Here is a 27,030-nt window from a genome sequence, read left to right on the forward strand (position 1 = left end):
TTTTCCCAGGGCACCAAAATCTCAGAGAAATAGGCTAAGACAGGAAAAATCCTGAGCAATTTCAGCGTCAGTGTAATCAGACACAACTATTTAGGCGACTTAGAAGAATAGTATTAACTTGAAATTATTCAACAGACAGTAGCTTCTAAGAAAAATATGTCATAATGCCTTTGGTTTTTTGAAGTTTAGATAAAGGTTCATACAGATTGTTTAAATGGCAGGTCCACTGTACAGCAACCCAGTGGATTAAATATAAAGAGAGGATGAGAACAAGGGATCAGTCACCACATAGGTAACAGATTCACAGATGTGTATTTAGAGAACCTGCAGAGTTTAAAAAAAAAAAAAAAAGGAATCAACAGATTGTTCACTCGCAACTCCACCATGCCACCATGAAGTCAAGCATTAATTAAAATAGTTTGTAAAAAAGAAACGGTTTAAGAACAGCATTATCTTGGCTGAGTTTAAAAAGTTCAGTATACTCTGAGCAGTCTTCAATTCTTCAGCAGCTGCTATATTGTCCTTGTGTGTTGATAAATAGTCATTAAATGTAACATTAATTGGCATTTTACAGTTTCAAGTTCTTTATAAACACTTTTTCAGGGTCTGCTAGAAAATTTATCCTGTTCTTCACCTCTGCAGATCATATGGTAAGACAGCAGGAAGACACTCGTGGCTCCATTTTTAATATCCTCTCCCTATTTTAAAAGGGAAGAAAAAATACACTGAACAAGTCATGTCTTAAAGCAAACGACTCATACACAAAACAGTAAGAGTTAATGAAATCAGAATCATTACATTTGTTCTTACAGATCTTTTTGAGGTAACAGCTCGAGTGACCTTACATATATATTAAAAAATACAAAATACTGAACTTGGGTTTAGGATAGCTACTATGATGAACAGAAGCTTTTTGCATAAAACTAGGCAACCTGTAAACCCTTTTAAGCAGATGGAAAGAAAATGCTACATTCTGTTTAATATGTAAAAGTTTGAGAAACCAGGACCTGTCTTTATTACTGAAATGGAACAACTGCACACTCACCCCTGAAGCCTCCTCCTCCACCTCTTCCTCCTCTGAAGCCTCCTCCTCCACCTCTTCCTCCTCTGAAGCCTCCTCTTCCTCCACCTCTTCCTCCTCCGAAGCCTCCTGAACATAGGCAAGGAATTAACATTTTGAGGAGCCTATAAATTCTTTCCGTTATGCATAACAAAGTATTTTGTTAACTGCTTCAGAAAGAAAGAAAAAAAAAAAGAATTTAATACAAAAAAAGTTCAGTGCTCCATCCTAGTCCTCTAGTTCCCCCTAGATGGTGTCTTCCTGGGAGAGCAGGATTATCCAGCATTTTAGATATTCTTGGTACCACTTTCTAATGTCCAAAATACTAAAGGGACTTATAAAAATCCAAGGTAACTCATGCGAGCCAAAAATTACTACAGCTCTTTATATTTAAAAAAAAAAAAAAAAAAAAAAAAAAAGGGAACTTTTTAAATATTTCTGCTCTCTGCACACAAAGGGGCACGGTGGGGAGAAGAGGAAAAGTCTGAGACTTAAGGAAGAATTAACTTTATTTTTAACCAAGGAGCACATCACAGATTATGTTCAAATAGCCAAGACACAAGAGATCTAGTGGGTCACTGACCCTTCTTTCAAACAATACATTGCAAGTATTTTGTCCAAACTAGATTTTCAAAACACAATACAAATGCAGCTTTCACTAACAGTTTTGAGTGTATACTACCTATTACCTTTTAAGCAAACCTTTTGTGGTAAGGGTCACTAAGTTTTCTTAATCTCATGAATTCTATCTTGGTTATAAATCAATCACTCTCTTTCCTACACTTTTGATCTATTATTCAACTAGCTACAGAAGCTAGTGGCTAGCTCGCTCTTGCATTTGGAAAGACATCACTGTCTCTTCCACTGAGATATCAAACAGAAACATGTAATATTTTTCTTCACAATACAACTATTTATTAAAGCACATCACTGTCTTTACCAAAGAAACATTCTGCAGCTTTTACTCTTGGGAACTTACCTCCACCTCTACCACCACCTCTTCCTCCTCCACGTCCACCACCACGTCCTCCTCTACCACCTCCTCTAGGAGGACCTTTTTCTCCAGGAGGCCTTGGCAAAAATCTCTGTAGGGGTAGCAGCTTTGCAGGATCAATGTAAAACTGTAAGAAGACAGCTCCATTAGTCTTTGAAAGTATCAGGAGTTAAGAGCACGTTAATATCTTTTGCCTTTTTTTTTTTTTTATGAATATCCACAATTCAGTCTTACTCCTTTATAACAAATTGTCCACTGCAAAGAGCAACATAAACACAATGCAGAAATGAAAATTAAGTTATTAAAATATAGATAATGTTTGCATTTAAGAAGTCTCACTCATTACTTTTTTCCTTCTCAACAAGAAGTAAAAATAGGGCAGATGAAAAAGTAAAAAGGAAGAGCAAAGGAATACTAACGTTTTCAAAGAACAATTAGCTGTTAATGTCAATAAAAACTATTACTAAAGTTGCATTTTATCTAACTGATGCCATACAGTAAAGTTCCACTATTAAGACTGCCTCACCTTTTGCAATTTTTTAAATGAAGAGGCTTTCATATTCTCAGACAGTTTCACTGAAAAATACTGTTATTTTCTTTAAGGAACATATCAGGAATAAAACATGAGAAATAGTGCTTTTGATTATTATATAAAAGAAACATTCATAGAATTTCTACATTGGCAGTCTATACACGCAGGTAAACAGCATCACTACAAATGAAAAATTATAACTGACAGATGAGAAACAATTTCTAATTTCTCCCAGGGTTTTTCCACAGCTAAAAATACGATATTTTGTGGTAAAATCGTTGTCTCCTTCCCTTGTATTGAAGCATAATAGAAGAACGTACCAACGGGCAAGAGTATTTAAAAATGACTGTAAAGAGATAAATTGCCAGGGTAAACAAATATCTCTTGAAGCCCCCTGGATGACCTCAATACACCTCCAGAACAATTTGGTTGAACTCCATGTTACAGAGGCTCTACTAGCACAGTTGTGCTTTCCACAACTGCCTGGCTGTGGAAAGAGATGAGTTAGCAGAAACTGCTAGCCTCAGCAGCACGCTCATCTTGCCCTGCAGTCAAATGGCAGAGAGCCTTCATGCCTCCACCTACAACTCTGTACACCCTGTGGCTTACCAGTGTGCAAGGACTCTGGTATTTGGCTTTCAAAATGACCTGGCCAAAACTTAATGAATCTCAAGTTTAAAATGGGGAAGCAAGGAGCTGCAAAATCCACTCAAGTCCTTTTTTTTCGCTAAATATGCTAGAGTGGGGGAGAAGGGGAAGAGAGTTCTTGAAACTCAAATATTTCTGATACAAGAGTGAATTTGTCAGTTAACACATTCATATTACGATAATGATTTAAACTTGCACGTTCTACTTCACATTTAAAACAGGACAGGCGAATGCACAGAGCTTGTTACCGATGCTTGACCAACAAGGACTAAGTCTTACCGTGAGATTATAGGTTTACTTTGTCAGTTGTCTTGCTCTTCCCCTTTTGTCAGGGATTCTGTCGATTCAGCAATAACAGAAGGGACCCTGTGACTTTAGCTCAGCCATCTTCCTTCACAAGAGGACATGCTAGCACAAAACCATCTTTACAATTGATTTAAGTAACAAGTTGGACCGTAAGCAAGGTCCCCTAAAGCACAGAAAGCCCTCTCCCTTGGGCCAATCCTGTTATTAAGTTAACAACCTACAGCAGGGAAATTCAGGTAGCCAGAAAAGTAACATTCTGAACAACCAGACTCAAAAGACACCTGGCAGTACCTTATGTAGTTATAAACTTGCCTGACTGCAAACCTCTGCCTGACACAAGGTACCCATACTCTGTCATATTGAAAACTTTTTAAAATAAGCGCTTCAACAGAAAGAGATATCTACTGACAGTTGCAGTTGCACCTATGACTACATTTAACTGTAGTCAAGCTTTAAATTCTTTTCAAATCCTAGAGCAATTCCATTCAATAATCAGCCTTTAAAACACAAACATCATACACCACACTGATGGATATACCACGCTTCTGAAGGATACAAAATCTCTCAGCTGTCCGAAGATTTCATCTACTTTGCCAATCTGCTCCTTATTATCCAAGTACACTGGTGCGTTGAAATAAGGCACCCTGTTTTCTTCTGTCTTACATTTACAAACAATGTCATCTTCACATGGATGCATGAACTCTCCCAATACTGAAATAAAGAAGACATACTAAAGATCTGGAACAGTCGCTCTAAATTAAATAAATATAATCTCGTCATACAACTTACAGACTACCCTTTCTGGAGGGCCCTGGTCATATCCGCCTCTGTTGAAGCCTCCTCGTCCACCTCCTCCTCGTCCAAAGCCACCGCGTCCTCCACGATTAAAGCCACCTCTGTCACCACCTCCTCCACGACTGAAACCACCTCCTCTTCCTCCTCCACGAAAAGACATTATCTACTGCCTCAAAAATTGAGGAAAAAAAATATATCAGTTAAGAAATAAAAGATATTTCCTGTTTGATTTGCTGTATTAGACAGCATTGGTTGCAAATTTAATAGTTAGGCACTTCATTCATTACTAAAAACATGCAGTCATAAAAAAATCAAGTTTCCAGCTAAAATGTAATCTACTGTAACGTCTACCTGTAAAACGAGACTAGCAGTAACACCGTGTTCTTTATTCCTAGTCCTCAGAATTGAATATGGGACTATCCATTCCCGTAAGAGGACCAGCCCCAACCCCCTAAAGAAGCGCCACAACATGAAAACATACGCAGCACGCATCCATAGCTCCTTACCTGGGCACCTTCCAAAGGACCGCAGGGCCACCCAGAACCGCCAGCAGCCTGGGGTACGGCCTGAGGCACAGCAGCCTCACGGCACCACCCACAGCAAGGGTGCCCTCCTTCGCGGGCCTCCCCGCCGGCAGCCCGGGCAGCCCCCTGCCGCCAGAGCCGGTTCAAGGGCTGCTCCGCGACACAGCCAGTTCAAGGGCCGCTCGGCGGTCCGGCGGTTGCCACCAGCCCCTCAGAGCGCCCGAGTCACGGGGCGGAAGGCGCAGGCGCGGCGGCAGCTCGGCCCGTAGCCCACACACCAACGGCCCCAACGGTCAGTAACGGCTGCGCCCCCCGCACGCGCCCCCCACTCACGTGTCGGGCCAGTTCCCCCTCGCACGTGGCGCGCGCCCACACCTGCGCACGCGCCGCCGCCGCTGCCCGCCGTCACCAAAGCGCGCCGGAGTCGCGCCCGTGCTCAGCACGCACCACGGCCGGCGGAAAGCCTCCCCCTCCGCCGGAAAGGAGGCCGCCGGCCGTAAAGAATAACAAACCCCGAACGCTTGTAACAACCGATAGTGCCGCAAAAGTCGCACGAGGGGGGAACGAGCACTTTTACGACTGTTGGGGAGCGCCCCTAGCAACCGTTAACGACAGTTAGGCGCCGCGTGGCCGTCGGGCGAGGGGCGACAGGGAAGCCGCCGGCGCCGGGGCACCGTTTCGCTCTGCCTGCTCGTAGGCAGGAGCCCAAAGGACTTTGTTCTGAAACCACCGTGTGTTTTAGTTGCAGAAACAATTAGATTTTTACCCTGTGTTTCTGTGATCTCAGCAGAGGGTAAACCCAAGAACCACCAGTAATGCAAAAGGATTATCAAAACAAGTTGAAAGAATAAAGTACAACCAGAGCGAAAGCCAATTCATTAAATCTAATAAATTCGCGTGAAATACAAGTTTTGTTAGATATGTGAAGGAGCACACTTCTTCTCCGTAGAGCTGAGGGACTGTGGATACCTCCTTCTTTATAACAGTTCGCTGCACAGCCATCCTCAACGCAGCACAATAAGCTCTGTATCATGTTTTACAGTGCTAAAAGAGGTCATTTACATGCTTAGGAGCCACTAGGTTAAACATCTAATGATGCTATCAGTTGAATCTCAACCCAGATACAGATACCCGGATTGCTATTGTATCGAAATAATCCCAGACCTTGGCTGGGATTGATGGCAACAGAGTAATCTTAAATGCTAAAGGAGGCAAGAGATTAAGTGAATATTGCTTTAAATTTTCATCCCTCCTTTCCGTACTGTAAAAACTGTGCGGAAAGCCAGATTTCCTAAACACCATTGAAGAGACATATTAATGATAGTAGTGGCCGAGGCTAGCTTGAAAAAAGGTGGACCCATGGTTCATTTTGTTATACATATTTTAGCTTACCTCACAGGCACAGCTACTACCCACTCCTTGAGCTCACTCATTTCCTAGTCCACTGGGAATTCAGGATACAGGGAATAACAGCACCAGTCTTTCAGGGAAAGAAACTCTCTGAACACACTCGTACAGCAGCTTGCCGCAAGGCAAACCTGGTGCACGGGAAGCATGGTCACAGGCAAGTGACTGATCGGGACGTTCAAGAAAACATCTGAAGCACGGTCGTTTCTGGAAAGCCAGGGAAGCGTTTATCAGCTCTCCAGAGTGCCTCCGTTTTGGCCTACTGTCCAAAACAAGTCCATAGTCCAAGTCACAAGGTAGATGTGTAGCTAAGAAGGGCTTCAGGTGATGGTGTGACCCCAAACTGTAGACAAATAATTCTTCCCTAAGGGAAAACAGGAATCTCACAAATCCACTCTGATGCGTCTCAAAGATCTCAGTGCAGAATAATAAACCCACCTTTTAAGGGAAAAGGTATACATCTCCAACAATGGTATGACAGGAAAGTAATTAGTAACAAGAAAAAAATTACAAAAATGAAAACCACAACTGAAAAGAGGAGCTGAGACAACTTACAGCAACACATGACTGCATTGGTGGGTTCACAAGAGGCAGTGGAAAGCAATGACATGTGGACACTATACACTACACACCAGGAGAGAGCTTTCCTTGTCATGGGTACAATCTGCATCTGATGCTGGCAGTGTTTACCAATCCCACCTCTGTGCCTGCAAGTTATTTCCTTGATGCCCTGGAGCCCTTTTTCACCTTTGTGTGTTCACATTTGACTACGTTCTGTTCGTTTCATCTGCTTGTAACAGCTGCATATGACAATGAACGTTATCCCAATGGTTGTCGATCGTTGTACAATCAATGGCTTCAGCAGACCTTTTCTTATACTCCAGTCTTCTCCTGACTGACATGTGTCTGAGATGATCAGACCTTTTTGTCTTAATGTTAGTGTGTGACACACTGAGCTCCGAAGATCTGAGATGGCAGAGGGGGTACTAGCTGTCTTAACAGGAAAGAGATAGGACCCTCTCCCTGCAAACTGCCTAACTGGGAAAAAATTCTGTTACCGCCTTGCAGCCTGTTCTGTCATTCCTAGAGGGTTTTGGTTCTGCTGTTTTGAATTAATGTTTTCCTGGAAAGTGACTTTCAAAAAGATACTTCCACCATTTGTCAAATACTTGAGAAATTTTCTGTTAAAATCTTGTAATATGAGCCAGTAATTTAGTTGATTATATAATGGATAGTGAACAGCTATTAGTATTTCTTTCCTTCTCTCTCTTCCCTCTCTCCCACCATAACTATGGGGATATATATATCTGTTGTGTAAAATCACATTTATCTTCTACCTAGTAATTCATCTGATAAAGATGAATGCCTTCAGGAGCAAAGGAAAGGAAAAGTGTATTCTTAATAAGTTTTTCCTTGTAATCATTTACTTTAAAGGCTTTACTTTTGTTATCTCTTCTTGCAGTTACAGTAAAACCAGTTGGATTGAGGCAGGATCCCTCTGGAGAGCTCAGATTTATCAGTTAATAGTTGAGGCTCCTGCACTTTATTTCTAAATACACTTTAAAGTATTTTACTAGTGGTTAAAAATTAAACACAAATCAAACAATTGACATTCAAAAGAATCCTAGCTGAAGGATCTCTCTCTACAAAGAGAGATAAAACATCATCATGAGAGTGGTTCCAGTTTTCTTGGTTTTCTTGTTTCTCTTTTATTTTTGTGGAGCAGAGGTAAGAACTTATTTTATTGTGGTATCATTAATTTATTAAAAAAACAAGAATCAAAAAGTTTACTTTTATAAAAGTAAAAACAGGGTTTTTTTTAAGTTTTCTTTCATAGTATTAATCTGTTTGTTTTAGCCCAGTCTGAATATTAGAAGCTTGCTATTTCTCTTTCATAATATCGATTCTATCTGGAATCTGTATTAGCAGGCTTCTGGAAAAGATGTTAATTATCATCCTAAGCCCAATTTACAAGTGCAGTTGACCAGGGAAATGTGCAGCAGTTTGCCCTGTCCCTTTCTAGCATGGCAACATGGTATATCATAATGCGTGAAGTTTTGCTCTGGAATTTCTTCTGACAAAAGTGTCCCAGAAAGTCCGTATGGGCTCAGCATTCATCATAACTGCAGTCTTTTAGCAAAACTTTTACATAAAAATCAGGAACTGTGTTCCTATTCATTGAAACTCAGGAGAAACGTTTAGCAGAATATGGGACTTATGCCAAGCCGGATCTGGCTAACAGTTTAGCATGTAGATTTAGAGATAATGCACTTGATTTTAATGACTTGAGAACAACAGAAAGAATTTAATATGATTTTACAACTATTAAAAGTTGCTTTGGATTAAAAACTGCCCCAATAATATCCCCACTGGCTTTACTAGGGCCAGGATTTCTTCCTGATAACTTTAAACTTCAGCTCCCTTGATTCAGTGGACACAGTCAAAGTTCCAAAGTCACATATGAGGACTAACTTTTCCCTTATTTTATATGCAAAGTCCATCCATATATATTTTTCATGTTTCAACTTTCCTCCTACCTACCTACCTTAGCTGTTACTGAGCATAAGCACTCAGCCAGCAACGGAGACTCTGGAGAGCTGCATGAACACAGATAAACAGCCACTCACCTAGAGACGGTTGGATGGAGGGTCAGAATCAGCCCTTGCAGTCCAGTAATGACCAGCAATCACACTGCAAATCCACTGCTGTGCAAGACAGAGGAAAAAAGAGGATCAGGAAGGACATTTCATGTTCAAATTGCTTGAAGATACTTCTAAATATTTGTTGCTTTGGCAGGCTTTACAATGGAACAAATGATTAATTTTACATTCCTTTATTTGCTTCTAGTATTTATTTGTTCATTAGTATTTACAGGTGATACTTAAACTCAAAGCCAGTTAGGCCAATAAAAACATCTCAGCAAAAAACATTAAGTTGCTACCTTTTTTTATTTTCCTAGTGGTTACCCCCCATTACGAACTTTGTTTACAATCCCATTGCTGTGGTACGTTAAACCGCTGGCTTTAAATCTGCTGTGTACTCCAGCTGATATTTGAACAAGAGTGCAATGTTTGCAGGAGACCAGTAAGAGTGAAAATCACACCAGGTGAATGATCCAGAAAGAAAAAGACTCCCAGAAAAACTGAGAAAGATGAGGTGACCAAAGACAAGGGAATAGACACCATAAATGAAATTGAGTACTTCAGTGCGCATAACATAGGAGAAGGCTTGTGAGAAAACGCATTGTTGAAGAGACAGATTTGCAGAACTTTTGGTAGCTGTTGTAATTCCTAGTCTTATTTGATTTTTTTTAACTTTGTGCCTTGCAGAATGCAGCATCTAAAGCTGAAGAAAAACAGGTTGAGCCTGTCCAGCCAGTTGAGCAAGAAAACTACTTGATAGAAGAATGTTTAAGTAACCAATACACACACAAGTCCTGTAAGAAAGTTTTTTGTAACCCATGGGAACGATGTGTGGAGGGAAAATGCCTTTGTAAACTTCCCTACCAGTGCCCAAAGAACGGCACTTCAGTGTGTTCTACCAATGGAAAGCAGTTCCGAAATTACTGTCAGCTAAAGAGCTATGAGTGTCAACATCCTGCAGCAAGGTTTCTGAACGAGGGAAACTGCGTGTCTGGAGGTATTAATATCTCCTTTTCCAAAATATATCAATCATTCATTTGCAGCCAAGTAGACGCTTTAATACTTACAGCTCAGAAAGCCTCTTCATTTCTTTGCAGTAGCAAAAACATGGAACAGAAAATGACAAGTCACTGAAAATGGGCAGTATTTTTTGATTTTCATAAAACTAAAGTGATTGACAGGTACAGCTACCCACTGCCACTTCTGCTGCTTGTATCCTGCTCAAACTATCTGGTAGAAATGGAGGAAAGGGACTAAGGAAAAAGAGTGCCTAAGTTTCCATCAGGATGTTAAATACGGCTGGAGGCAGAGAGGGAGGGGGCCTGCTGAGAACATTGTAGCAGAGAGGCTTTCATTCTGAGAGGGAGAGATACCTCAGAGGAGCAGGCTTTCAAGCAACGGAGTCAAAGGCTGCTGAGGTGTGTCTGGCAGCGCATGGGGAGAAGGTAAGCCATGTTCACCTCAAGAGCAAATTTCATCAAAACAGAGCTATTGCCATGCAAACCAGACAGGTGCTTGTTTTCTGCTGCTTCTCAGGCTGCATCAAGCTGCTTGCTCCTCAGAGCTTTGTCAGCTCAGCCTTCACTTGCCCTTCCTTCCTTGAGGAAGGTGTCTTGAGTATGTGGAAAAATGGCTCCTGCTAAATAAAGACAGTGGCATCTTGCAGTAGCAGCTGCTATCCCAAGCCATCTTCCAGCCTCAGCCCCACCTCCACCCTTACAGCAAGCCCGGCCCAGGACTGTCCTGCCTCAGCTGTTCCAGTACCACCCCTCCCTTCTAACTTTTCCCACAGAAGAAGCAGCTCAGCCCATCAGCCTTAGGGTGGAAAAATTCAACTTGCCTGTACTATTGAAAAGCACCTGAGAGTCTCAGTGTGGTCCTTAAGCACTCCCTACCTGGTTTCACTAAGTTAAGGTGGGGGAAGCTGAATCCACTGGAAAACACTGAAGTTTTGCTACAAAATTAATAGATGTGGGATCTAGCCATCTCACTTGACCTGTTACTCACTGGTTATCAAGAGCCCTATAATGAAACTCTTGATACTAAGATGCAGCCTTTCCTCAGCAGACCTTCAAGTACTCTTATGAGGCAGGAACCACTATCCTCAATTGTCCTGAAACTGGCATATTTTGAGAAAGCGACAGGCTCAAGGTCACAAAGTCAATCACCAAAATAATCAAGAATAATACCTAAAGCTTCTGATTCCCAGTCTGTTGTGCCTTCCATGTGAACTTTTGCTGTCTACACGAGATAAAATTATGCCTGATTTCTGTGCTGTCTTTCCACTAAAATGCTTCTATATAATACAATTTTATTTGGTACTTTTTGGATTTTTTTCTTTTTTCTTTTCTTTTTTTTTTTTTTTTAGAAACATTTGAAATCTCTTTGGGCCATGCAAATTCAAGTTTGCTTCGAGTAAAACCTGTGAATCACAAGGAGGACTTTTTTGTATGTAATAGTGAGTGGACTATGAATGAAGCAAATGTGGCCTGCAGGCACCTTGGCTTTGAGTCGTAAGTTTGGGGAATTTATCTCTGGATAACTGCAATGAGTCAGAAAAAGTACTGATGCTTATGTAAGGGTCAGTTACTGTCAGCCAACAATTAATAAGATCAAACGCTCATGAACAATATATCAGCTATAATACTCTGATAAAGCTTCTTAAATTGACACTTGAGAGTGAAAGATAAAACATAGTTTTCTCTATTGTACTACACATAGCTTCTATTCAAACCATAATTATTTTTAATTTAAAATAAAACTCAAGACCGATGCATAAGTTTTCTGTCAGCTTAGCGTAAGGGAATATGCATAGATGCACCACCAAGTAACTCTGAGCAATACATTGTACTCGGAAGTTCCTTGCTCTAGCTGACTACAGGACGCAGCTTTGCTTTGCCACTTGCACCAGCCAGACTAACAAGAACCAGAATAAGGTTTTCTTCATACCTTGCCCCTGCTGCCATTGCTTGCTTTGCCCACCAGGAACAGCTGAAGCCGCACAGAGCTTGTTCTTCATCTTGTGACCACACTGATGATCCGAGTTATGCACTTCGTTCATCATAACAAGTTCATTTTGTATCCTGTAAATAATAATTTTACAAATATACCACTAATGTAACTTAGGCACATAGGAACGACTCCCCAGCCCTACCTGAAGACTGAAAACGCTATCTCGCACTGCCCTAACTTGTCCCCTTTAGATGGGAAATGTTTCTCAGTCCACATCTGTTTCTCCTTAGATAGCACAGATAAGGGTTGGTCCTGAGAGAGAACGTTCCGTTCTTGAGTCCCATTATAAGCCTCTGTAGTTACTTATTTACTCAGTCCGTATTTATTTAGGATAGGGAACACGCACACATGCTTTAATAGGATACTATTCAGGTGAAAACACAGCTACAAGGGAGATAATATTTATTAATTCCCTATCTTGCAGCTGAGCTTCCTCAGTACGCATTGATTCTGATGACATCAAGGATATTCAACCTCATGCAAAATGGTTTCCAAATTATGGCTCATCTGTGCCCATACAGAGATGGGGATCTGAGCTGACAAGTTTTTCTATATAAGCAAACTGTTCTATCATGATACACGGTGACTGTGGCAGAGCTACATTTGGCTCCAGGGCCAGTCCTATGCAGTAATTTGCAAAAATTTCCACTTTGTTTTACTTTTTCTTCCAAAGTAGGAGAATGTCCTACTTACTCCTATACCATTCTGTATGCAGTCTGCATTTTTTTTCTTAGCCATGACCAAAATTCCGTATCCCTACATTGGAGAAAATCACATAACGTCTAAATAATAAAAGCAGTGTACAATCCGTTCTGAAATTATGTACTTTGTTGTTATTATTTGTGTCTTCACAGAGGTGCTGAATCTTACCAATCCAATTCCAACATCACAAAATCTGCCTTACATTCATTACAGTGTCTTCAAATAACTTGCAGAGGCCTAGAGACAAGTCTTGCTGAATGTTATATAATGGAGAAATCAAGAGACAGCAGTGAAGGATTTGTTAGTCTTCAGTGCCATGAACATGTCAGAGGTCAGTAGTTTTTTCGCTGTAAAGATCTATCTGGAGTTCTTCATTTTAAGTTTGTTTTAAATACATGTAATATATGACCTAGCCTGCTGAACTCCCAGCCACAGCAAACCTGCATTGAAACCTTTTGATATTTTTAAAAGTCTTTTCTCAGTCTTTAAGATAATGTTCAGTCCTTAGTTTATTCAAAATTGGAAAGTAATTCACTGTTGGTGCTAAAATATTTTTACAGATATTTCCCAAAAGTAAATAAGTTTCACTCGTTGTTCTGTTTGCTCCCCCTTCCCTTCCGAGGGTAGCTAGGTATATTGTACCCTGCAAGTCACATCTCTCCCAAGGTAGCTGGTTAGGAGGCAGGTGACAACCTCCTACTCCTGCTTTGTCTAGGAGGAAGACGCACTTAAGACACTAGTAGTGCTGCAGCCAGACAAGTGTGGCTATAAGTGAACTGCCAGCACGATCTGAGGAGTTTTGAGCCTCCTCAGTTTCTCACCGATATAAGGGAAATCATGTCTGTTTCAACTTCTAACAGCTCTCTCTTCTCTATAGTGGATATTCTTTGACCTCCATAGCCTCAGTAGGAGATGTTGCTGGTTAGGAGAGTTAGGAATCATCTCAGTGTTACGATGTCACAAAAGCTGGAGTTCACAGACTCTTGCTGAGTTCCTTCTAGAGGGGGAACATCCATCATCTTAATCACAGGAATCACTTAGCAGTGGGTTTGAAGCAATCATTTCTATTTTAGTCCTTGTCTAGAAGGAAGGAAGTTCCCTTGTGCCAGGCTACTGGAAGTTGGAGGAAGAAAACAAGTGGTCACACTGAAAGTCTAATGAAGAGGCAATTAAAACAATAAAGAGATTACTACTTACTCTACCAAGCCCTAACATGCCTAGGGCCAAACTGTTTAAGGAATAAAATGAATAAGAAAAAAATTTCCTAGTTGTGAACCTACAGGCATTTCCACACTAACTTTGTTTTCACTCTGCTGCACAGATTGTTCAGCGGGTGAGTTCCATTGCGTCAACAACAAGTGCATTTCTTTGAATAACACCTGTGATGGAATCAATGACTGTGGAGACCTAAGTGATGAACTATGCTGTAAAGGTAGTATTTACTTACTTTCTCAGCTGTTTGAAAATCATTCAGAAAACCATCCCTAAAGAATTCTAACAGTGATGCTAAAAGAGTCTTTTGCAAAACGTCATTACATTAAGGCAACCGACCTATAGTTTTGGTATAGATAAGTGCAAAAAAACTAGACATAACAATTTTCTGAAGCAGGCAGGTGAACTCTGAGGATCTGGATTTCCTCTGAGAATGAGGAAATACAATGAAGATATTTCGGAAGCCATCAAACACTGATACAACAAAAGATGAGCTTTGTTAGATGAAATGCAAATGTATTTTTAGTTGAGAAAAACCAATAATTAATGAACCATCGAATAAGCCATCTTTAAACTAAAGTAAGACCTTTCTTAAATGCAAAATCATTCATAGAGCAATATATATTACAGTTCTGGGTGCACAGCTTATTCATGAACAGTCATTCTTTCAGCATCAGCAATTCCAACTGTAAAATTTTTTCATTGGAAACAAGGAATAGAAGTAGCTCACATAACCTGAATGAAGGAAAATACTTTCAGAAATGGGGTTTTGGGTGCCAAACTATAATATGGATTACAAATCCCATCACTACCCCTAAATAATCTTGATTTTGTAGTTTTACAATTGTAAGTAAATTTGATTGGACAGAATAATCACAGAAACTGATGGAAACACAGTCACAGAAGAAGAAGAATAAATACATGTGGCTTCATATATCTAGAGGACATTTATTTAGATTTCACTTGACCAAATGGCACTGTTTTTATCTGCACAGGCTGAAAGCAATGCTCGCTAGAGTCAACAGAAGTCTTTCCACTGAGTTCAGTGGTCTTATTGGGCTATCTGGGATACTCGTAGACAACTGCCTGATGTTCTATTAAAGAAATACATCCTTAAATAGTAGATTGACGTAAGATTAGAAAGTAACTCTAAAAACTCTGCCATGAATCTGAGCGTTGCTTTGCTTTTCACAACATTCAAACCGATCACAAGAGTTAAAGGGAAAGAGGTTCCCTGGCTTATAATAATGTTTCATATAATCAAGCATATTAGAAGAAAACAGTCATTAAATCGAGCATTTTCAAAATAGGACTCCTAATTCCTAATCCTATGTTTAGGCATCTAGGTCATTCAATCAAAAGCCTAACTTGGACTCCGATTTTGGGGGAAATTTGGCCCAAGCATCATAAATACCTCATTTTGAGATGATCAGTAATGCTGGCAAAACTAGAGGTCCTTTGGCTGAGGTTGAATGTGGGCACAAGTTGTAGATGAAACTGGTAAGGAGTAATACTTGCTTGGTAAAAAGGCACAACATTTTTAAGTCTTAAACCTTTGTTTTATGATTGCAAACTGAACAGAGCCAATTTTATACTCATATTATTTTATACTTAAGAGCCTGCTTTCATGATCTATTCATGAACAACCAGCTCTCTTATAATATGGATATTACATTACATTTAGGTTAAACAAGCTCTCTAAATATGCGAGGTTGCTGAACCATATGATCCTGTGATTTACAAATGTAATTCTCTTTTATTACAGCATGCAGAGGCAACAGTTTCCATTGTAGGTCGAATATTTGTATTCCAAATAAGAATGTCTGTAATAAAGATGATGACTGCCTCACAGAAGAGGATGAAACTCAAGCTCTCTGCGCAGGTTTCCTTTTGAGAACTTTTTTTGTTTCTATCCTTCCATTCTGCTCAATTACGACTAGGGACTACAGCATGCATATTATTAAATTATTTAAAAATATAAAATGCATGCAAGAGTTAGTCTTTCCAAGGTTATGTTACGCATAGTAGGGGACAAATAAAAGGTCAAGTACTCTTCCTCCCCTTCCTTCTAGAAAAGAAGGGCAAGAAAACTAAAGGAGGAGGGAAACTGATAATGTTGTAGGAGGCTTAAGGCAGAATGTCTTTTGCTTATATAGCGATCTATCAAACTGGTATCCCGTATTTGTGCAGAAACTGAAGATAGGACAGGCAGGAATATTTTCCTCAAAGATAAGGAACTGAACCAGTTTGTTAATATAATAATTCTTCTTCTTCTAATATAATAATTCTTCTGTTAATATAATAATTCTCTCCCCTCAGTACTGAAAAGACTCGTTCTGTTTTGAGCTTACAGTGTTTTTCCTTGCTCTGATGAGATACAAAGTCTAAAGCCAAAAAGTAAACACTATTGGCAAATGGTGAATGGTAAAGGTAAACTGAACTCTAAAGGCAAACATTATTGTTAGTGAACTGAGAATAGGCCAAATCCTTTGCCACCTAGGCATTTTGTTTGAATAAGGGCTAACATACCAGACCTAAGGAAGCATTTAATTTACCTCTCAAGTTTAATACCCTCCCTTACCCTGTTAAAGGAGAATTCTGGTATATAACAGCATCATCTAAATTGAAAAAAAAAAAAAAATCCTGTTACCTAATGCTCCTTTAGGCTTTAGAAAAATCCCAAAGGTTGATGGGGCAAAAGGGTGAAGTTCTGATGTTTCCTGGAGGAGGAGAATGTGCCATCACTTGAGAAATCAAAAGATAAAAAAGACCACTTCTGAGGGTTCCTTTGCAGAAGGGTTCTCTAAGCATGGAAAGCAGAGGATAAGTCAAGTAATTATAAATCAATGTGTACTGGATATAGGTCACCTGTAGGCAGAGGCAGCCAAGGAGTGCCTATTAAGAAAGGAAACAGCAGGTACTAGGCTGACAGAATATTTCTATTGGTGTGAAATGGTGTGCGCTTACTGTTTTGAAAGTCCACCACAATTTTGGCACATAAACATATATTCAAGTAATAGAACAAATGTAAATATTTGCAAACATTTTTAGTATTTCATTATTCTACTACAGATAGAGAAAAAGATGTTGAAAAGCACAGTATGGATGAAGGTAAGTGCAACTAACCCTCCACAAACCGCTGCATACCCTCTAATACCCTGCTTTCCAACTACCAGCCAGCTTGGCAGATCCAGAACACTCAGATTTTTGGACTTTGTGATTCAGTAGTACACAATCTGGGGCTTACTATTTGTCTCGCTTTCCACTAATTTCAACAATGCCATAGTAGCTTATCCTGGCTGAAGATCCACATCTGCATGTTGTGGCAACTGATGGAAGTAAACTCTAAGGAAGTCTAAGGGAACTGCTTTAAAATTATTTGCCTGAATGCTGGAAGTGGAAAATGAAGGGAAATAATGTGATGGGAAGACAGAGGCAATTTTCAAAGCAAAAACAGTTGCAGAAATTTTTGGTCTTCGCTTTCCTGCTACTGCAGCTACTGACATACTCACAGCACTCATGGTTTCAAAATAAAGATAAATCTGTCTCAAAACAGAGATATAGGAATTATGTTCTCTAAAGTATCTGATGTAGTGCCTGAACTCTGTGACACGTTTTTCCTTTTTGTTAAAGAAAGAAAAATGATAAAGACACTTCTTCCTCAAATAAACTGTGGTCTTAGAAATCACACACTAACTCGATGGAAAAGAATCATAGGTGGAGAAGTTGCAAAAAAGGTAAAAACAAAACAAAACAAAACAAACCAGATATGAGTTCATTCAAGTATCACTTTAAATGGGCATTGTTGTCCATCTGTTAAAATACCTGTAAATAACAAAATGACAAAAAATAATAATTTTAAATAACAAAATTTGAAATAATAAAATCAGCTATAACACTGACTTCATGTCTTGCAGCAGTAGTGGCATTGCACTGAATGAATATAAAAAGAAGCAGACGTCGTAAGTAAAATATTATGGAGTTGCAAAAAGGAGCATTATAGTTCAAGGAAACATTGAAAACGATTCAGCAAAATACTAGAGCAATACTTCAGCAAATTCCTTAATACTGTAGCTAGAACTTACAGTTTTGACAAAACAGAATTTAAACCTAAGCCTTTGAATCAGGATACAGTCATAAATGCTATACTTGATCATACTGGGTCAGATCCTACATCTGTTTCGCTGGCTACAAGGGGTTTTCTGACAGAAAGCTGGGACGAGAGACATACTGCACAAAGTTACAAGAGTGAGCAAAATTACTGCATTTTGGAATATGCACCCTCTGTATCAGGTGGAACACAATTTCTGGGCAATTTCTGGGCAGCAGCTTTTGGATTTAGTCAGATATAGTCAAGGAGATGAGGTGATATAAAGGACTGTTTCCCTTTATGCACTACAAATAGTAGTACATTTATTAAAATTTAATGTTATTTGGATTTTTGTTGTTTAAATAGGGTGAATTCCCTTGGCAAGTGGCAATTAGAGAAATTGGCAGTGAAGGTACAACAGTGTACTGTGGAGGGGTTTATATTGGTGGCTGTTGGATTCTGACTGCTGCACACTGTGTCAGGTAAAAAGAACAAACTGGGAAATGATTCCCTCGTTGTAAGGCAGCAAAATTAATTTGGATATTACTGCCCTTCTCATCTACTTGTTTGTTGACTCCTATTTGCCTAGTGAATAAAACAATTAAGAACGCCAGCTCACCCAATTTAATGATTGGAAAGAGTCAGAGAAGGTAGATTATTTTGGCAGTGAGTGGAAAAAGGAAAAAGTAATGCTGATTTTGAAGAGACATTCTTCAGTCAGATACAAAGCAAGCAGGAAAGGCTCAGTGTAACCACCTTGCATAAAAGGGTGCTATAAGAGACCTCCTCTCTCCCAGATCACCTCTACCTTGAAGAGGTGTGGGATCTGTTCCACGGTCTGTCCCTGACAGGAACGTATTCCCCAGAAGAAACAGGCGGGGAAGAACTGCTGGTCCCAACACCCCTCCCACACTTGCTCGGTGTTCTTTCACTTGAAATTGGGGCAACGTAACCCCCTGCTTTCTCTTTGTGACAGCACTAAATACAGATGCTGGCCTTTAATATTTCTTCTTTCAGCAGTAAGGGTCATCTGCCTTGCATTTGCTACACTTGAGAAATTCCTGGGCATCAAGTCCAGAAAGAAACTATATGTATGTAATATGAATTTTTATTCTATAGAAACTTTGATAAAATGCACAAGTTTACTGCTAGTCGAAACAAACAGGTGTGCTTGTGTTAAGCACCAGAAATATTTTATTTCCCTCTTTTTTTCCAGAGCAAATCGAGTTCATCTGTACCGGATCTGGATTGGGCTGTTGGATACAATAGAGTATAACAAGGAGATAGATACTTACAGGCTAAAACAACTGATAATCCACGAGAACTACAATGCTGCAACTTATGAAAATGACATTGCTTTGATGCAGCTGAATAGTTTTGGAAAAGGAGAATGCTCCCTAAAATATACCACACCTGCCTGTATTCCCTGGTCAGAGTATATGTTCAAGCCTGGCGATAAATGCAAGGTTTCTGGGTGGGGACTAGAAAAAGGTACTTGACTTAGTGCTTACTACTAGAATGTATTATTTATATCACTGTTTTTCAAACTGTGGTCAGCTTTAATTTTAAAAAGGCTGAAGAGTGGTGGGCGCAAAGCTCTCAGAAAAGGTTGATGGCAGAAAACACAGGCCATGATTTAGCATTCAGCTATCATCCTGTTTGTTCTCTTTCCTGAACTGCTTCCTTTGTTGTGTCAGCCATTTAGTAAATTGGTCTGGAAACACCTCTGGTTAAAAAGTACCCTGACCAAAAGACATGTTCATTTTTCAGCTGGATCTGTTCCCTGAGCTGCTTTGTCCCACGGCAGCATAGACATTTGTGTCAGCAGGAATGAGACAGCAGCATCAGGGAGACCTACCCTTAGCAAACAAAGTTATTTGCTGAGATACTCGCACACATACCTCTTCTCAGAGGCGACAGAAACAGCAGTTCAGTACCTTCTGGGCCCATGAAAGAAGTGGTTGTAATTACTGATCTAAGATTTATATGGAGATCTGCTAAAGGTATTAACAACTAGCAGTTAGTAGCTCCCTGTGGCCCATAGTCACAGCCAGTTCTCTGTCCCCTGCCCTTGAGGACCTGAGCTGCTGCCAACAGTTTTGAAACTCAGCCCATCTTGTCTCAGCTGTGTTTGAGTTTAACCCAGAGAAGGTTGCACAGAGACAGATAAGCCAAGATGAAGTCACACTTTCAAAGATTTGGGAAGCGTTTGTTTTGTATTACGGAGTGATTATAGTCTGGCACTGGAGCTGCTGCATGCTGGCTTGAGGCTTCTTCTGTCCATAACTCAGTAGCAGTCCATAAAGCAAATACAAAGTTAGAAATTACTAGGAAAGGGACAGAGAACAAAATAGAGAATCTTCTTAACCTTGTGAATGCATAGTTCACCTGTATCTTTAATATCTGGTCCCCTCATCTCAAAAGGACATAGTAAAATTGGCAGAAGGTCAGAGGAAGGTAACAAGGACGATCAGAGGCAAGGAAGTGCATCCATAGTAGGAAAAGCTAAGTGAGGTAAAGCTCTTAAGTCTGGAAGAGATGGCTGGCTGGGGCGGGGGGGAAACGAAAGAGGGTTTATAAAGTCATGAGAAAATTTGTTTTTTCAGTCTTTCTTCCCATCTAAGAACAAGTAAGCATCAAACAAAACTAAAAGGAGCAAAGTTCTAGCAACTGTAAGGAAGTGTTTCTTCACAGTCGGAACTCCTTGCTCTGTATGGGCTGTAGAGGCGACTGAGCAAGTTTGTAGAGGAGAAATCCATTCAGGACTACTTCATATATAGAAACCACATCTGGGGCAGGAAGCTCCCGAGTTGGAAACGGTTGGAGACCAGGGGAATACTAGGGAGAAGTGTGATAAATGCTACTCCTGTGCTCATATTCTGCCAGCAGAGCTGCTTTTGGCCACTGCTGAAGATTGGTACTAGACTGGATGTTATAGTTAATGCTTCAAAATAGCACTGACTGCAGCCATGGAAGAAAAGGTTAAGGAAATCTGCAAATAAAACTGAATCTTAGCCTCTTAGACCACCACCCCCTCACCTCTATAATCTGCTGGAACCTGAAGAGCTCTGGACATACATAACAAGTTCTCTTTTCAGCAAGGGGTGATTATAACTGTCCTCAGAGGCTGTAGCAGTTGCTTAATATCATATACAGAATTAAAAGGTTGTATGGAAAAATCTCTAAAATTTCCACCAGAAAAATCATTTCCCATTTTGCTCATAAATGTCCCACGATTTAAACTACAAAGTTTAAAGGGAGGGAGGAATGCATACGAGAGCTAGGGAGAAGCAAAAATAGACATTTCTAATAGCAATGATTAAGGTTCCCCATTTCACAGAAAACAATATACTGGCTTCCTGGTGTCTGAAAACCTTGATATGGAAAATGGCAAAAGAATTGAGATAGTCAAGCAAGGGGAAAGGGTAAAAATTTCAGAAAATGAAACCACTGTATGTAATGCTGCAGTTAAACCACTCTGCTTTTATATTGAACTGTATGGCTGATGTACTACAATGCACATGGGGAGAGTGTTAATGGCAGTTTATCTCATTTATAATACTGAGGACTATATTCAGCAGAAAAACAAATATAAAATTTTCACTTTATAATATTAATTATATTAAAAGTGTCTACTATGCACTTATTTTTAATTTAGAAAAAAATATTTTCTTTTCTTTTCTAGGTTATGCCAAACAATACATCCTAAAGTGGGGCAATGTTAATTTATTTCAAAATTGTTCTGAATTGTATCCAGGACGCTTTTTCCAAAAAATGGCATGTGCAGGCAAGCATCAATTTTCTTACTATAATTTTTTTTTAAGTCATCATCAAAACCATTCTTTATAAGTTCTAACATACTGGCAGGAAATCTTTAAGACTTAGCAAATACAATAAACTAGATGTCACACTACCACCTTTAGCAAAACGCTCTTTACCTTTGAAGCCTAAATCCATCCACCATTAAATACGTATTTATAAGCAGAGATGTGAAGACAGTACACCAAGCTTCTGTGGTTATCTGGGCAGATTTCAGCATGCAATTTGAATTACGTTTTTTAAATGCACAAGCATGTTACAGCCCACTGAAACTCGTACCTTTACTATACTTGATTCTAAGTCAGTAAAATATTTAAGCAAATGCCTGTCTTTGAGCACATTAGTAGTTCTGTTGACTAGAACGCGATTATTCACCTGCTTAGACGTTTGCTACCACAATACTATAACCCCAGGAAAAATATTTCAAACTTTTCAAACTAGCGGTAAGATTAGTCTGGCCAGGAAACATGCCTTCTATTGGCTAAGAACTTCACTCTTAAATAATTTTTTCATGAGCATTATATTTGCCAAACTGATCACTGAAAGCTGCAAAGAACGGCGATTCCTACACATCTATGCCTTAGAGCTGATGCTCAGCGCTCCAGAAGGTACTGAGACTACATAGGTAGGGCACTTTGTTCTTCCCCTCACCTCAGCATTCCTATGCTCTTTCCTGTATCTGCCCATCTATTTTCATCAAGCTTGTAGAGAAACGTAACTTTGAGGCCTCTGCCTCTCTGTCAAGCTTACATGAAACTGGTCACTGAAATGTTTGGTAGAGAGGACACCAAAGCAGACACACAGGCATACACACAGTACAATCTCATACATACGCTTCATTTCCATAGGACACCAAGTTATAAGTCTTTGTACCTTTTCCTTCTAGCTTTTGTTCACTTTTTAGGAGCTACCTCCAATGATATAAAACACAATAGGGCTGAATTCTTCTCTATTACACAGAGTAAAACAAGATTCACATCACCCACAATTATACCAAAGCAGATGAGGAGAATCTGTCCACCTACAAACAAAAAAAGCCCCTGCACTTAAAAAGAAAGGAGGAGGAATAGACTGAAGATGTTAGGAATCTCCGTTACTGGTGGCCGTAAAGTGCCATTACCTGTGACTGTTAGGCAAACGTGTCAGGAAATGACATGGACCTAAAATCCTCCTGAGCTCTATTTTCTGTGCTAGGTTAGGTTATATATGAACTTAATTTTGCTTTTTATTTCTTCTTTCGCTTCAGGTACTTATGATGGTTCCATAGACAGCTGTAAAGGTGATTCAGGAGGACCCCTGGTCTGTTTTGATGCACAAAACGTGGCATATGTCTGGGGTATTGTGAGTTGGGGTGAAAACTGCGGGGAGCCTGGTCACCCTGGTGTGTATACAAAAGTGGCCAGCTATTACGATTGGATTAGCCGTCATGTGACAAGGAGCCTCATATCACGGTACAATATCTGAAGCTCTGAAAAGAAATTATTTTCTTGTCGCGACCTATGCAAAATTGAAGATGAGCCCTTTGTTACAATCAGCAGTCATACAACTTAGCAAATATTAGTAGAAATCTTTAAAGAATATATTTTGAAAATGCTTAGACCTTTATGAATACCATGATTTTGAAGGAGCCTGTGGAAAAAGAATTCTATAGTCACAGGAGTCCACAGCAAAGTTCTCTAATAAAAGCATGCTTTCTGCAGGGAAATTAAAAGATCTGTCCTTTTGTTGTTATTACTTTGGGGCTTTTTAACATTTCACATTGCATTTTTAAATTGGGGCTGTATATGTTTTTCAAATGGACAACAATACTGAAAGCAGTGGTTGGAAAATGATTCACACACTGGTGATATGTGAATTTCACAGAAAGGACAGCAAACAGAATACTTTAAAGAAATTCTATCATCACAAGGTATAGGTCATGAGAAGCTTTCAGGATGCTGCTTTGCTTGCCCAATGATTTGTAAGGCTTACTGAGAAATCAGACTTAAGACTGTCAATTCATTAACAGATTGAGTATGATCATAACATATGGGAAACTAATACAACAATTACCCAAATAATTACTCTGTTTGGTCAAATTTCCCTCAGCTACAAAATCAGTCAGTTTTTATCTCGTTAACATACCTTATCTGATCATTGAGCTTGCGGCAATTTTTCTAGCCCTAAGTTCTATTACTTTAACAGTAGCTGGTCAAACAATAAAGGAATCTTAAAACCTTGTGTCTTAAATAAAAAGTGTCCTAAATAATAAGTGTCTTTACTATAAAGTTCTCTGTGCCTATATAGTTCTGGTACTTCAACAAACGCAAGTAGGGTTTTATGGCATATAAGTGTATCTATAAATATATATCAAATAAATATAAATATATAAAAATAAAGTATATAGATGATACTTAAGTACCTAATTAAAATTCTACAAAAACAAGTTACAGATTTTAGGTTAAAAAGGAACACTGTCAGTCATAAAACAACAGATTCTCAGATTAGCAAGAGCTTCTTACACCAATATGCAAAACCATGAAACAGTAGTGCTAAGAAAGAATACCATCCTTACAAGGGCCTGACCCTGCACAGTAAAGCTAGGGGGAGTTTTGCCACTGCTCGAACTGATACAGAACCGGACAAACACAAGGGACCACCAACAAAAAGGAAGCATGAAGCAGAAAGTCCTTCTGCTTTCACCGACCCTTATGTTAAAGATTGTTAAGTTCTGCCCACATCACTGTCAGGAAGCCTGTACTGGAGCAGGGCCCAAAGGACCACTGCATAATCTGCATATTTTTAAACAAAAGTGCTAGTGCCCAGTATAAGAAAATGTCAATCTCTGTAGAAACAGGCTCACATCTGGCAAGACTAATGCATACAAGGAATTATGCAACAGGCCCTGAGTCAGCTAGAAGACAGGCTAGTGTATACATACACCTGTGCTTTTAGAAGTGCCAGAATTTTTGGACTGGTAATCTCAACACAAAACTGGCAAATGACTTCAGAACTATCTCAGTCAGTTCCATGAAACTGCTAGGTAATTTTATAATATACTTCACTTGATACTAATTTATAAATGTTTTTAATATATAATTTAATTTATTCCTCTCAATTAATTATCCTGTTAAATGATACATGTTCACACAATATGATTTTTTTTTTTTTTAATAATTCACCACTGTCTGCTCTGGACTGCACTGTTACATTTTCATTGATTTATTTTTTACTTCTTCCACTGTACGGACCCTTCCAATTATCAGTAATGAAAGTAAGGGTATGAACCGCTTCCCTTATCCTGCCGACAACGGTCCCTATTTAGAAAAATATTTAAACATATTCCTGCAAAAGAACTACTTTCCTGAATCAGGGTCTTTGTAGAGTAATAGTAGGGGAAAGCTAGTTTTGCAGGACAAGCGTATGAAGAGCTCCCTCTTTTGTTTGATTTAATTAACTTCTGCCAAAAACTTTTTCCATCTATTTCTTCAGTAGCTGTAAATAATATTAAGTGCTGAGGCTGAAAAGAAAAATCAACAGAATATTTGTCACGTGTCTTTCTGCCCTGCCTCTTGGTCTGGGAGTCATTCAGTTTTCTTTGCATTTCCTGCTCTTCTTTACAGTTTGCCCTGAAAACCCAGTATTACTATGCTCTGAGGGATTTCATACATCTTAAAATAATGCTTTCTTCACAAAAATTAAAACAATTCCTACATGGTTCCACTTTAGCTCATCTAAGAAACATCTGGAATTTAAATATAAAATTAATACATATAAAAAATATCTAGAATGTTTTGCAAACGAGTTCATTTTGGCCTGATTTTTCTTCAGCAAAAGACAGCTGGATTTTTAATGTTTAATAGATAGATTTCAATTTTGCCCTCTTTTACAACACCAACTTGCGCATCTGCTGGTGTTCCCTGAAAATGAATCACTCCTATGTATAAAAGGTCACAGGATCACTTTCACACTTCACAGCATCATAAAATTATTTAAAATTTTAGAACATTCAAAATACATAGTCTTTGTTGCACATGTATCTCTAAATGAGTACGTTTTCCTAAAAGTAATGTTTTTCTAGCGCTTATTAACACAAAGTTATTTCCCTGACTGTACAGAAGGAAAAGGGAATGTGGCTTTGAGCACACTGCTCACAGGGGACAGTGTTTGTTCAGAGCAACCAGGCTTAGGAAGCCTTGATAGGGCCGGAACAAACCTGCTCGTCCTCCCATTCAAACCAATGGCACAACCTCGGAATGGCAGGCTAGAAAATCAGCTTTTTTCAGATGTTTTTCCCCCCCCTCCCAAAATAAGCTTTTTTTTTTTTTTCCAAAAACTATTGCTGTGTCTTTCACGTTTAGCAATGCCAGGATTGCCCTTTCTAACACAGTCACCAAGGTTTTCTGAAATAAGTGTCCTGAGGTTTTGTACGCTGCAATAGTATTGGTAACCTGAGCAGGCCCTGCTCAGCCAGCGCCACCATGTCCTGTGCTATTGGCAGCCAACAGCGCTCCTGTTGCATACCTGGTTTTGAACAAGCTCTCCTGGAACGGGCACTGTGACCTGCTAGAGCCTTTCTCCAGTGGAAACGACCTGTGTTGCAACTGGCTAGGTGCTAAGGCACATTTTGCAACGTCCCATCTTGCCATCCTACCAATTGTTTTCGCTACAGAGAGGACGGGCTCCGCAGTTGTTATCACTTTTTTCCTCTTGAGGAAATCATTATGATTTTCATCTCTCTAACCCTCTCTGTAGTCCTCTCTCGAAATACGGGACTGTCAGTAGGAACACAGAGAAGGGTGTTTCTGCTCTGCTTAAATGGCTCCTTGAGGGAGGACTACCCGCCACAGACCCCCCAAGTCGAGCAGCGAGGCGCGCCAGGCACAACGCACAGACACGCTCGCGCCCTCACCAGGGGTTTCTACCTGCGCTGCAGACTTACTTTAAAACACGACTGTCCTTTCCTCCAGAGGAGGAACCGGGAAACGCCTCCAGCAGGCTCCAGCCCTCCCGCCCGGCCGGTGACGGGCCGCCTCAGCACCTGCGGCGGGGGAGGGGAGAGGGCGGGCAGGATTTCTCAAAATGGAAAACCAGGAGGCGCTTCGTACCTCACTGGCAACGCCCACACGTTTCAGAAGCGAGGCCGTGGCCCGAAAAAACAAAAAAAAACAAAAAAAAACAACAAAAAAAACCCCCTGGCCTTTACCCAAACCCACCCAGCCGGGGCAGCCGCGGGTGGGTGCGCCTCGCCCTGTCAGGGTCCGTTGGAGCCGTTAGGGCCGTTGGAGGGCGGGGCAAGGCGGGGCGG

General features: G+C 39.9%; 2 protein-coding genes across 12 annotated transcripts; one reads left to right on the forward strand and one right to left on the reverse strand.

Annotated features, from left to right (window-relative positions):
* Window positions 1-157: 157 nt before the first annotated feature.
* GAR1 (GAR1 ribonucleoprotein) lies at window positions 158-26,991 on the reverse strand. 11 transcript variants are annotated; one of them, XM_068941892.1, is made up of 9 exons: window positions 26,665-26,991; window positions 11,858-11,991; window positions 8,894-8,971; window positions 4,330-4,501; window positions 4,097-4,251; window positions 2,581-2,640; window positions 2,040-2,181; window positions 1,046-1,150; window positions 158-698 (listed from the first exon to the last, which is right to left on the reverse strand). In XM_068941892.1, the coding sequence occupies exons 4-9, from the start codon at window positions 4,493-4,495 to the stop codon at window positions 685-687; spliced, it is 642 nt and encodes a 213-aa protein (XP_068797993.1). In that variant the 5' UTR covers window positions 4,496-4,501; window positions 8,894-8,971; window positions 11,858-11,991; window positions 26,665-26,991; the 3' UTR covers window positions 158-684. The 11 variants fall into 11 exon arrangements, with proteins under 11 accessions (XP_068797993.1, XP_068797990.1, XP_068797994.1 ...); XM_068941889.1 differs by having other exon boundaries at window positions 4,330-4,505; window positions 26,665-26,970; XM_068941893.1 differs by lacking the exon at window positions 26,665-26,991 and having other exon boundaries at window positions 4,330-4,505; window positions 11,858-12,041.
* CFI (complement factor I) lies at window positions 7,865-23,454 on the forward strand. Its single transcript, XM_009665406.2, has 12 exons — window positions 7,865-7,994; window positions 9,596-9,905; window positions 11,277-11,421; window positions 12,775-12,953; window positions 13,944-14,054; window positions 15,600-15,716; window positions 16,907-16,945; window positions 17,468-17,571; window positions 18,291-18,406; window positions 19,141-19,415; window positions 21,610-21,711; window positions 22,990-23,454. The coding sequence occupies exons 1-12, from the start codon at window positions 7,935-7,937 to the stop codon at window positions 23,205-23,207; spliced, it is 1,776 nt and encodes a 591-aa protein (XP_009663701.2). The 5' UTR covers window positions 7,865-7,934; the 3' UTR covers window positions 23,208-23,454.
* Window positions 26,992-27,030: the final 39 nt, after the last annotated feature.

The sequence above is a fragment of the Struthio camelus genome, chromosome 4 (assembly GCF_040807025.1).
Source record: "Struthio camelus isolate bStrCam1 chromosome 4, bStrCam1.hap1, whole genome shotgun sequence".
Taxonomy (NCBI): domain Eukaryota; kingdom Metazoa; phylum Chordata; class Aves; order Struthioniformes; family Struthionidae; genus Struthio; species Struthio camelus.